The sequence below is a fragment of the Neoarius graeffei genome, chromosome 10 (genome assembly GCF_027579695.1).
Source record: "Neoarius graeffei isolate fNeoGra1 chromosome 10, fNeoGra1.pri, whole genome shotgun sequence".
Lineage (NCBI taxonomy): Eukaryota > Metazoa > Chordata > Actinopteri > Siluriformes > Ariidae > Neoarius > Neoarius graeffei.
Window position 1 is genome coordinate 70,833,767 of NC_083578.1, and position 13,520 is coordinate 70,847,286.

General features: G+C 40.3%; 1 protein-coding gene across 1 annotated transcript in view; it reads right to left on the reverse strand.

The window, feature by feature from the left end:
* Positions 1-13,520, reverse strand: part of nphp4 (nephronophthisis 4) — a 522,237-nt gene that overhangs the window by 292,626 nt on the left and 216,091 nt on the right. Inside the window, exon 8 of the mRNA XM_060932193.1 lies at positions 9,660-9,774. Within this exon, the coding sequence (XP_060788176.1) occupies positions 9,660-9,774 (115 nt within the window). The remainder of the gene's footprint in view (positions 1-9,659; positions 9,775-13,520) is intronic.

Sequence of the window (13,520 nt, forward strand, 5' to 3'; positions counted from 1 at the left end):
GTAGGTTTCCTCTGGAATCTCTGGTTTCCTCCTACTTTCCAAAAACATGACAGCAATGCTAAATTTCCCATAGGTATGAATAAACGAGCTGTTATTGTTCAGGGTGGTCTGTGATGATCTGGTGTCCTATCCAGAGTATATTTGTGCCTCATGCTGAGTGTTCCCAAGATAAGCTCTGCATCCACCATGTCCCAGACCAGGATAAAGCAGTTTTGCTTCAAATTCAACATCCTTGGCTACATGCTGCACTTTTCTGCCTGAAAACAAATGTGACTACAATACAACTAAAATGAGACCATAAATAATAACAGCGTGGCTCACTCCGGCCCCGTCTAGTCCAGAAGGAACGATCTAAACTGGGCCACCTTGCACAATAAATGTTGCAAGCTATATACAAGCTATATATAGAAGCTATACACAGCCTAGGAATACTGACCTATTTGGCAGAAAGAATCCAAAATGGCGAGGAATTGACCGAGAAGAAGCGATTTTTGTTGAAGTGCTCATTAAAGATTAATTAGTCCATAACTTCATTGATAATTGTAATTCAGCAAATCTGGGTAGAAGTTATATGCACCCTAGGTGCCCCTACCTTCATGTCAGAAAGAATCAAAATTGGTGAAGAATTGAAGGAGAAGAAGCGATTTGTGCGGAAACTGCTCGTTAGGGCTTAATTACTCCATATCTTCATTATTAATTGCAATTATGCAAATTTGGGTAGAAGCTATATGCACCCCAGGCAGTCCTACCGTCCTGCCAAACAGAATAAAAATTGGTGAAGAACTGAGAGAGAAGAAGCGATTTTTGTGAAATGTGGACGACGCCAACCGGATGAACATACACTACGTTCAGACTGCAACCTGAAACGACCCATATCCGATTTGTTGTGAAATCCGATTTTTTTGTTAGGCCGTTCACATCACCAATTATATGAGACTTGTATGCGATCTCCAATATGAACGGAAAACGACCCAAAAGTGTCCCGCATGCGCAAATTGACACGTAATAAGCACATCTACGTAATACGTAAACAAAAAAAAAAAGCACACTCTTCAAGTTTGCAAGTAAAGCATGGAGATGAGGCGAGACCTGGCGATGTGGTTTTTGTGGCGGCGGCAGAACTCACACAATAATCTGATTAATGTGGGCAGCAGACTAATGAGACCGAAGGTGTCAAATTACTGGAAATTTCCAGAACAATCTTATAATCTTGTAATACAGGATGATTTAACATCCAGGTCCCTACCAAATCCACCATTAGCTTGATCAATTCTATAAAAGTCTATTTAAATTCTGAAAACTGTACAAATGTTGTTGTTTTCCACCAAAGAGGCGGGATTAGCCAACGCAGAATAGTGACGTTTGTCTCTTGTTGATGACGTGTAGGTCGCATGAATGCGACCTGTCCGGTCAGACTGCAGTCGCATGTGAAAATAACGGATATGCATCGGAATTAGGACCACATATCCAAGCGGCCTGGGTCGCATGTGAAAAAATCGGATCAGTGTCGTTCAGATTGTCAATAACAAATCGGATACAGGTCGCATATGGGCAAAAAAATCGGATATGGGTCGTTTCAGGGTGCAGTCTGAACGTAGTCTAATAAACCAGCAACAAATATCAACGTATTTTCTGTCAGATGGCAAAAAGTCCTTGCAAGCAGTCTAATACACTGACTCACGAGACAACATTAACAGCAGAGCTTTGTGTTTTGGACACGCCTTGTGTGATGGGATAAACCATTAGTGTTAATGCGACCATTTGGACAGCACATATGGACATATGGTGTCTGAGAACGCAAAAAAAAAACCACGATATTTTCCACAATTTCCCAAAGAGCCAAGCAACAGTGTGTGCAGATTTCATTTCTGAATTAATAAGTATCCACTGAAATTTGCTAATTGTTGTTAAACGATAGAATAAAACAGTCCTTAATACTACAGTCAGACTTCTGGGCCGTGTATTTGGCATCAGTCTGTAATAAGGACTCCCTGCAGGTTAACACGCTGAAGAGCAGTGCTGTGTTTGTGTGGGTTTTATTATGGAAGCACTAATCCAAAGAGGACCCATGCAGGAGCAAGACTGTGAGCCAAGGAGAGCAGTGGGAACCTGCTGGGATCACGATAGACCTGCTATCTGCAATCCCATAGTCCTCCTCATCTGCTCATACTCTTTCTCCTTCCCTGCTTCTTTACAACGTGTTTATTTACTGAAGCTATCCTGCCAAGGACGGCTGTTTAATTTCCTCTGGGAGAGACACCCTAACACACCAGAGAGAAAGAAACGGAGACAGACTGACTGAGACAGCAAAAACCGAGGAAAGCTGACTGAAAGAAGAAGGAGACATAAAATAAATAAAAAAGAATAAAAGGAGTAGTTGAGACATCTTTTAGATTCCCTTTCTTACTTGGACGCGCGCGTGTGTGTGTGTGTGTGTTATAACAAGCAGCATAGTCCTACACCTTTCCCTACGGAGCTTTGATTCAGTAACACAGCTGCCACCCATGTATTTCATACAGTGCGTTCCTTCATCTTAAACATATTAAACTCATACTTTACAGTAGAGCATAAAGGGAACTGCTTTTAAACAGGCGTGACCGTCTGAAATGTTGCTCTAGCTGCAGATTATTAGGAACGCGCACACACAGAAGTCTCTGAAAGACTTGACTACCGAGATCTCCACTTTCAGTCTGGGCACAATATACAACCTTTTAAACCACTGCTGGATTTATCCTGAGGCTCTATTTCTGCTTGGAGCTTTCTGCACTTGCGCCTCACCTTGTGATGTGGTGTACGATTCTGCATAGATACTCTCAAGACTTGCACTTCCCGAAGCCAGTTTATGCCCATGACTCACCTTTGCTTCAGTGCATAATCTCGCCTGGATACTTCTGAAGTGTTAACAAGTTGAACCCAAACACCCATCTATATATAATCAGGATCAGCCATCCATCTCATCTCATTATCTCTAGCTGCTTTATCCTGTTCTACAGGGTCGCAGGCAAGCTGGAGCCTATCCCAGCTGACTACGGGCAAAAGGCGGGGTACACCCTGGACAAGTCGCCAGGTCATCACAGGGCTGACACATAGACACAGACAACCATTCACACTCACATTCACACCTACGGTCAATTTAGAGTCACCAGTTAACCTAACCTGCATGTCTTTGGACTGTGGGGGAAACCAGAGCACCCGGAGGAAACCCACGCGGACACGGGGAGAACATGCAAACTCCGCACAGAAAGCCCTTCGTCAGCCACGGGGCTCGAACCCGGACCTTCTTACTGTGAGGCGACAGCGCTAACCACTACACCACCGTGCCGCCCAATCTGATGATGTTTTAGGTCATATTTATGCAGAAATATAGAAAATTCTAAAGGGTTCACAAACTTTCAAGCACCAATGTACAACCCCAATTCCAAAAAAAGTTGGGACACTGTGTAAACTGTAAATAAAAACAAAAATGTGATAATTTGCAAATCATGGAAACCCTATATTTCTTTGAAAATAGTACAAAGACAGCAGATCACATGTTGAAACTGAGAAATTTTATTGTTTTTTGAAAAATATGTGCTCATTTTGAATTTGATGTCAACACATTTCAAAAAAGTTGGGACAGGGGCATGTCTACCACTGTGTTGCATCACCTCTACTTTTAACAACACTCTTGCCCCTTTTCCACCAAAGCAGTTCCAGGGCTGGCTCGGGGCCAGTGCTTAGTTTGGAACCGGGTTTTCTGTTTCCACTGACAAAGAACTGGCTCTGGGGCCAGAAAAACCGGTTTCAGGCTAGCACCAACTCTCTGCTGGGCCAGAGGAAAGAACCGCTTACATCAGCGGGGGGGCGGAGTTGTTAAGACCAACAACAATAACAAGACCGCGAAAGATCGCCATTTTTAAGCGATGAGAAGCAGCAGCTGTACAAACGCGAAGTCATCCATTATTATTATTGTTGTTGCTGCTGCTGCTGCTTCCATGTTGTTTTTGCTTCGATATTCGCGCCAAGGTTTATGCAAACATAGCAACGTAACTGACGTATACAGCGGCGTAATGACGTATGCAGCGATGTAACGACGTATGCAGCGACGTAACTGACGTATACAGCGACGTAACTGACGTAGCTCCACGAGCTATGGGAAAGCAAACTGGTTCTCAGCTGGTTCGCAAGTTGAACGAGTTGTGAACCAGCACCAGCACTGGCTCCGAACCAGCCCTGGAACTGATTTGGTGGAAAAGGGGTATCTGTAAATGTTTGGGAACTGAGGAGAGCAATTGCTGTAGTTTTGAAAGAGAAATGTTGTCCCATTTTTGCAAGAAACAATTTCAGTTGCTCAACTGTTCGGGTCTCCTTTGTCATATTTTGAGCTTCATAATGCGCTAAATGTTTTAAATGGGAAACAGGTCTGGACTGCAGGCAGGCCAGTTTAGCACCCGGACTCTTTTACTACAGAACCATGCAGTTTTAATATGTGCAGAAAGCAGTTTGGCATTGTCTTGCTGAAAGAAGGAAGGCCTTCCCTGAAAAAGATTTTGTCTGGATGGCAGCATATTGCTCTGAAACATGTATATATCATTTAGCATTCATGATGCCTTCCAAGATGTGCAAGCTACCCAATGTCATGTACATTAATGCACCCTCATACCATCACAGACGCTGGCTTTTGAACTGTGCACTGATAACAAGCTGGATGGTCCCTCTCCTCTTTAGCCTGGAGGACGTGATGGCCAAGATTTCTAAAAAGAATTTCAGATTTCGATTCGTCAGACCTCGGGACAATTTTCCACTTCACCTCAGTCCATTGTAAAAGAGCTCAGGCCCAGAGAAGGTGGTGGTGTTTCTGGATATTGTTTATATCTAGTTTTAACTTGCATTTGTGGATGCAGTAATGAACTGTTTTCACAGATGATGGTTTTCTGAAGTGTTCCTGAGCCCATACAGTGATTTCCACTACAGACACGTGTCTGCTTTTAATGCAGTGTCGCCTGAGGGCCTGAAGATCACAGGCATCCAATGTCAGTTTTCAGCCTTGTCTCTTGCATACAGAAATTTCTCCAGATTCTCTGAATCTTTTAATGATATTATGGACCATAGATGATGTGATCCCCAAATTCTTTGCAATTTTACATTGAGGAACGTTATTCTTAAATTGCTGTACTGTTTGCCCAAGCAGTCTTTTACAGAGCGGTGACCCCCTCCCCATCTTTACTTCTGAGAGACTCCGCCTCTCTGGGATGCTCTTTTTATACCCAGTCATTTTACTGACCTGTTGCCAATTAACCAAATTACTTTTTTTTTTTTTAGCATTACACAACTTTTTCAGTCTTTTGTTGTTCCTGTCCCAAGTTTTCTGAAACGTGTTGCTGACATCAAATTCAAAATGAGCATATGTTTTTCAAAAAACAATAAAATTTCTCAGTTTCAACATTTGATATGTTGTCGTTGTACTATTTTCAATGCAATATAGGGTTTCCATGATTTGCAAATTATCGCATTCTGATTTTACTGATGTTTTACAGAGTGTCCCAACTTTTTTGGAATTGGGGTTCTACATGCAAAGGGTGTATGCTATCCTTTTATGTTTATGGTATCGTTAACACGCATGTTCACAAGCCAAAACGATAAGATGCTGCAGCAGGCTTACCGCATACACACACACACGTACCAGCTGTCCAGCTACTGCTCGTACTCATTAATAGGGTATCCCTCTACTCACTATACCCTGTGTATGTACATGGGACACGTGCCGTTTTGAGGGTGAGGCTCACTTTGATTTTTCCGACAGCGGCTGGATGGGTCTGTGAGAGATGTTGATTTTTGCAACGGCTCTGAAGAAAATCTGCTTGAAATCCTCAGAGTCTTGGGATCTAAGACTTATTATAGGACTTGTTCACATGCAACTCACATAATCATTGTATTGTTATCTCAGTCTATTAGACTCAGGAGCTCAGATTGCAGTTACTGACTTTGTATTAGGGTTGTTTTACAATCAGGGTACGCAAGCTAAAAATGACATTTAACACTTATTATCTTCAATATCAAAAGGCTTGACTGAATAAACTTGGTTGTTTATTGTAGCCCTGTGATAGCTCTATTTACCATGCAAAAAAAAAATTGGTGATAACGTTATTTTTGGTGAATGTATGGCAATATATGTCATATTTAGCAAAATTACTCGTGTCATTTAGAAAAAGTGCTTTTTTGACCACAGGTAGCTCCAAAAGGGATGCACTTACATCATTCTTTATACCATAAAACACATATTTGGTTCCATATCATTGGAAACATAGTTAAGTTTTAATGTTGAATGCCAGTAAGTTTTCAGACTATTTTGATCAAGTTAGTATGTAATTGTGTCAAAAAAAAAGTCCTCTCCGAGACAGCTAATTTTTCAATATAAAATAACATATCTAAAATGATTATTTTCATCCTAAAATGTGGTCAAGATATTGGGACATAAATATTAGAGACAACTAACACAAAGCTTACAGCCTTATATTTAAAAGCACTATGGAAGTAGTGGATTCTGAATTGTCAAAAAAAAAAAAAATGTCCTCTCCGAGAATCACTTCATTTGTTTCTCCCAGCCCTGCTTAAAGCTACACTTAATCTTCTTTATCTTATAGCAGATTACACAAAACTACCATACACACATGTCAAAAAATTACCTGAAATCTGTTCTTTAACTTGTCCTTCACTTAAAAACTGGTACAAGAACCAGTTTGAATCTATTTGAATTTTGGACCCCTGTGACACAAACTTTGTACCCTGATTGTAAAACAACCCATTATAGACATGAAACTCTTTCAGTCTTTGTTTAGAGTTATCTCGGTGTTACGCTCTGTCTTAAAGGGGAACAGAGGGCAATATATAGAGTAAATATAACAATAAAACACACATTAACGAACCTTATTCAAGACTTACAAAAGTTTTTTGTTCTAAGGTTGGAAAGTTATAGTGTTTTGAAAGTAGCTCCAGGAAACTATTTCCGCATTTTGAACAGCCCGCCATGATATTAATTTTATCCAATCAGAATGCACGTTCATTTTCTCTGCATAACACTCATGACGTATGTATGTGCCCAGTTGTGTTGGCTCATTGAGGTTGGGAATAGCACGTGTGAATCGGAAAGTAGGATGAATTGTAAGTGATCGGCTATACAATGCCACAGTGTGTTGCTTTCGGGTGTAATAACAGGACCGATGGAAAGCATAACGATCCTCCAGACGTGTCTTTTGCGGGATCTCTTTGTATGATTCGACAGAGCTGTCGCTTTCACTTGATGCGCCCGACGCCATGATTACACGCTTCTCTCCTAGTGCAGTGGGTAGGGCTGACATCACGGTCTTTTAAAAATGGCGACTCTTGTGCCGTTTAGCGTACCGACTATTATATTTACAATTACCAAGATATTTCGTTGTTTTCTAGTATATAAATTTGATAGAATACTTAAGAATACGTTACTTTGTCACATCAGCAACTGTATGTATTATATTTGGTACCCCTTTAAGTGACCACTTACATTCCCTCAGTGTACCTGGGTATATTCACTGGCTTATATGTACATTGAATGTCCTGAGCAGGAGCTCAGGTTGCAGTTGCTAAAATAGTAATGATTTATTGATATGAGGTGTTTTGTGGTCGGTGTACTACACTGTCGTGTATCATGCAGTAATACATTATATGACAATGCAACGTTCGTAAATATTACCATATATCAGCTGTAATTATGTTCTGCGCGTATACCTGCAACTCGTTTTCAGTGACGAATAAAATGGCATTGAAAGTTCTTAGTTTTAAAACACATTTTTGATATGGTAATTTTCTTTAACCCTCATCCTACCATGCTATTTTACACCTTAATCTTACCATGTGGGGTCTGTTTGGACCCCAATACTTTTCTTTAAAATTAAAGCTTATAAAGACAAAATCACCAGATAAGTTTTGTTCAGAACATCTTGTATTAATAACAGCAATACACTAAAGGGCCCAAGGCATAAAGAACACACTTAACCTTCATCCTACCAGCCAATTTTACATACACAAACTACCAGGCGGGGTCCGTATGGACCCCAGGAGGGAATACCTTGAAATCAATGCAGTAAGAACCAATTCAATGCAGCAAACAGACATAACTTTATTGAAGAACAAAATCCACTATGACTGAATATCAATTATGTATTATAAATGCAATAACATTGCAATAATATTGCAATAACTAGCATACATGTAGCAAATTATAGCGCCACAAAAAAAATTGGCATTATATACATGATTTTTGCAGCTCATGCAGCTGTAAAACATTCTGGATTACAACTTAGGTCTTTTCTTACAGAATTTAAAACAAAAAAGTAATTGTAAAATAATTTAGGGCTTCGGGGCGGCATGGTGGTGTAGTGGTTAGCGCTGTCGCCTCACAGCAAGAAGGTCCTGGGTTCGAGCCCCGTGGCCGGCGAGGGCCTTTCTGTGTGGAGTTTGCATGTTCTCCCCGTGTCCGCGTGGGTTTCCTCCGGGTGCTCCGGTTTCCCCCACAGTCCAAAGACATGCAGGTTAGGTTAACTGGTGACTCTAAATTGGCCGTAGGTGTGAATGTGAGTGTGAATGGTTGTCTGTGTCTATGTGTCAGCCCTGTGATGACCTGGCGACTCGTCCAGGGTGTACCCCGCCTTTCGCCCGTAGTCAGCTGGGATAGGCTCCAGCTTGCCTGCGACCCTGTAGAAGGATAAAGCGGCTAGAGATAATGAGATGAGATGAGATGAATTTAGGGCTTTTGTTTTGCAGCCTGTGCTTATTGCAGCAGTGGGGTCCACACGGACCCCAAGAAGGAATGCCTTGGTAGTTTCATTATGGAACATAAAAGAAATAAAAGAAGTTAACTTTCAGTGTGCTATTCAATTATAAAATGAAAGACAGATAAACTTTACTCTGGGGTCCGGTTGGACCCCAGTAACAAATTAATTATACCTTCACAATGCAAAAAGCTGATCTTCCGGTGCTTTAGTGTTTTAATTAAGACATAAATTCCGACAAATTCATAAAACGGTGAGGCAGTATGTCACATATTTTTAAAATGGCAAACAAACATATAGGTGCGGGATCCAGATGGACCCCACTTGGTAGGATGAAGGTTAAGAGATTTCACTTACAACATGTCTCTGACAGCTAAAATGCATCTTCGAGCATTTAAAAACTGCAGAGGGGTCCCCGGACCCCCGGCCTTACTGGGTCGACCCCCCCCTTCCCATTTTCCTGGAGCCGCCCCTGCATAGCTGGTGGTATGGCTTTTACTTCTAAAGCATCACATTGATGGATGGAATCAACACAGACTCGCTAGGCTATATTAAAGAAAACATTGCATGATGGAGCTTATAATCAGTTGCAGCAGTATAAATAACTATAATATCATACCATCTGTTCTACTTTTTTATCTTTCTATATTTATTCCTTTTGTTCTGTTTCTCAAGCTTTTATTTTTATCAGTTGTTGTTGTGTCTCTTTATCAGTTTTATTTTGGTTCAACCACTGTCAGGCTATGTTATTTATACTTTCCTTTTTCTCTTTACTCCTTTGTAGTCTTGCTTTGAGACTATTTTGAATGTGAAATGTGCTATACAAACAGAGCCAACTTGATTTAACACTTGGACAAACGTGTGTTACAGTACCTTCCCATCTCCAGCAAGGGGAACGGTGAAGACGTACTCCAGCTGGAAGAGCAAGCTGAAGGCTGGGTGTCTTATCATTCTCAGCTCCACATTACCACGCAGCATCAGGACGGAGCTGGAGGAGAGAGAGAGACAACCATGAATGCTCAGCACAGGCATTATCAGCCAGCGAGACTCAAACTGTGTGTCTGTCTACCACGATTAAAGAGATCTATTTACTGTAGTGACTCACAGCAGATGCTCGGAGTCCTGATTCATTCATGTCTATTATATCACAGTAAGCAGTTTGTGCTGCCGCCATACCCTCGCACTTCAAAGAGTACTACTTTTATAAAAAAAAAAAAAGTATTACTTTTCTTCAAAAATCTTTTTCCGGGGGCGTTGTGGCTCAGGTGGTTAAGGCGCCATACCATGAATGCGGGCGACCCGGGTTCGATTCCGGCCCGAGGTCATTTCCCGATCCCTTCCCGTCTCTCTCTCCCGCTCATTTCCTGTCTCTGCACTGTCCTATCCAATAAAGGTGCAAAAAGCCCAAAAAAATATCTTTAAAAAAAAAAAATCTTTTTCCCAGTTGCCCGTCATGACTGAAGAACACGGCCCAATCATTTGTGCTCTATTACAGTAAAAGTGATTTTTTTTTCAAAAAATTAAAGGTGGTCTAACCTAATCTCCATTCACCAAATGTGGAATGTATGTGTGATTACAAGTATTTCTACATTTACCTACGCTTAGAAAAGAACAGAAAACCAGGGTGGCCAAAAGTCAATGTGTGTACAAGTCTGTGTGACACAAGTGCATTTCCAGACTTGTCTCACGCCTTTATGTTTTGGTTCATTGTCTGAACACAATTTTTTTTTTTCTCTGTACTTCGCCACAACCATGCTTGACAGTATGAAAAATTGGCCAGGTGATATGCAGGAACTATATGGAATCAATTTTGTGCCAAAATGTTCATACAATACTTTTGAAATATCAAACAAAAACGACAAATCAAAATACAAAAAAAGAACAAAAAGTCAATTTTTTTAGACTGGCAAACAAATTATTCGTGTAATCGTGCAAAATATCAGTCTATTACTCTTCAGAAACCTTTTATTTTTGTTCCGCGTCTTTCTCAGTTTTGTTTGGCGTACGTAATTTATTTTGGTTGCGATTCCAGCTTTCTCGTTTGCGCTCCCTGACTTTTTGCTTGCAGTTTTGGCACAAACTTCACGTGTGGGTGGGCTGTCCAGGAATGCATTCCCATTGGGTAACTTGTGTTTGACTGACAGCTGCGCTCAGCCATTCCCTACTCGGATTCTGGCGGACTGTTTGACGAGTGACCGATCCATTGACGGTAAACAAGGATCGAGTGGACTTCAGTGGCGACTATGATACTGAATTAATTCAACAAAGTGTAAATTCAATATCATAGTCGCCACTGAAGTCCACTCGATCCTTGTTTACCGTCAATGGATCGGTCACTCGTCAAACAGTCCGCCAAAATCCGAGTAGGGAATGGCTGAGCGTAGCTGTCAGTCAAACACAAGTTACCCAATGGGAATGCATTCCTGGACAGCCCGCCCACACGTGAAGTTTGTGCCAAAACTGCAAGCAAAAAGTCAGGGAGCGCAAACGAGAAAGCTGGAATCGCAACCAAAATAAATTACGTCAAGCAAAACTGAGAAAGATGCGGAACAAAAATAAAAGGTTTCTGAAGAGTAATAGACTGATATTTCGCACGATTACATGAATAATTTGTTTGCAAGTCTAAAAAAATTGACTTTTTGTTCTTTTTTTTGTATTTTGATTTGTCGTTTTCGTTTGATATTTCAAAAGTATTGTATGAACATTTTGGCACAAAATTGCTTCCATAGAACTAGATCCTCCCTGAGATCAGATACTATGTATTTCCAACACATTTAACAGTTATTCCACGAAATCGAGTCGTACATGAGCTGATATCCATCGAGGCGCGTAGCGCCAAGTCAGCGACTATATACGGTAAGCCATGTCCGACGAGATTGAGTGGAATAACTGTTTTATTCTATCCACATTCACTGGATTTTGAGAAAGAGAGCATTTTTATTTTTATTTTTTGCAAATGTGATAAATAAAAACTTTATACAAAACGTCCGACAAAATAATTTCCGCTTAGAATGTAAACAAACCAGTGAAATGACAGGAGCAATTCGTGAAAAATGCTATAATGATTCTTGAAAAAATAAAAAAAAGACATGTTCTTACCATCAAATACTTTTATTCCATTTTTTGGGGGGTTTTTTGTAGGTTTTGGGGTTTTCTTTTTGAGTAGAGATTTTCTTTCGTCCTTGTTTGGCTCAGCAAAACGCACCACAGTTTTGTTTTTCTCTACTCATGGTACAGTATATGAGCTGATAGCCTAGTTGTAGAGTAGCCAATCAGAGCACACCATTGCTCATATCCAGTGAATGTGCCTAGAATAAACTAATGTTATACGTCGCCCTAGACGGTGACACTCCGTTGTGTCATACAGCCATCTACGGTACCAACGAGAGGTAGCTGTACTATTTGGAAGCTGAAGACTTTCTAAATGCATTATAGAAGATAGATTAGTTTTTTGTTTGTTTAAATGCTGCAGTACTTTTTTAAATTAATGCAGAAATGGCAGTATACAAAAGCTGCACTACATAAAGCAGTGAAAATGTAGAACACACTATCTTCTTATACTTACTATAATGTACAACATACTATTTAAAAGGTAATTTTAATTCAGCTGCAATTTATAAAGACACTATTTTACTAATCTATTCTGTTTAAGCATGTACACTAAACACTGCTTTAACAAATTAAATAGTGCAGAGAGAACCAAACTCATTAGTGGCCAATCAAACCCAGTGTGGAAAAAGCTATGAAAGATTACAGTGGTGTACAGGGTGAGGATCCCACTCTTAAACAACCACTTGGCACTAATGAGGGAAATAATTGACTCATGCATAAGCAGGAAGTGTACTGAAATAACTACATGTGTAAGCTGCTAAACTTGTGCAGTGGTATCACTGTGCATATAATTATTAGAAGAATAAATAGGACTGTGTTGGCTCAGTGGTTAAGGAACTGGGCTGTTGGCCTATCAGTTGGAAGGTCATGAGTTTAAACCTTTTGCCAACTGTAAGTCTGTTTCGATAGAAAACATCAAGCAAATGAGAGAAATATACATGTAAAAAATAAAATGTTCCCCCTCCTCACTTTATGGCAGTCCCATACGTCATAGTTTTGACCTTGTTGTGATATTTGGCTACGAAAATAGCTTTTGTTGTGCCCTTTAAACAACAAGATAAACTGTGAGCTACTGCTCACTTACATATACCCCCCACTCTCGCTTATATCAGAATGCAAGCAATCGAAGGAATAGGACACTTATTATGAATGTTGACTTCAACAAATAATTAACCCTGAAACAAGTAAGTAAAGAGGAGTGTCTCTCCCCAGGGATTTCAAATAGCATCCTGGTAAACTGTCATTTTGAAATAGCATTTTGCTTCTTGAAATAGCGTCAAAATCCACCCTATATGTTTCGTAAATACATTCAATCGGTAAACAGGAAGTTGATGTACAACAGACCTGAACACAGTATACACTGTATAAAACCCCAAGCTGAAGCTCGGTACCAAAGATCAAGCAATTGTGATTTGCAGTTGCTGAGAAAAATGTTACAAAAATTTTGTAAATCCACGCTATATGTTTCGCAAATACATTCCGTCAGTAAACAGGGAGTTGATGTGCGACAGACCTGAAAATGGTATAAACGGTACAGAACCCCAAGCTGAAGCTCGGTACCAAATATCAAGCAATTGTGATTTGCAGTTGCTGAGAAAAATGTTACAAAAATTTTGTAAATCC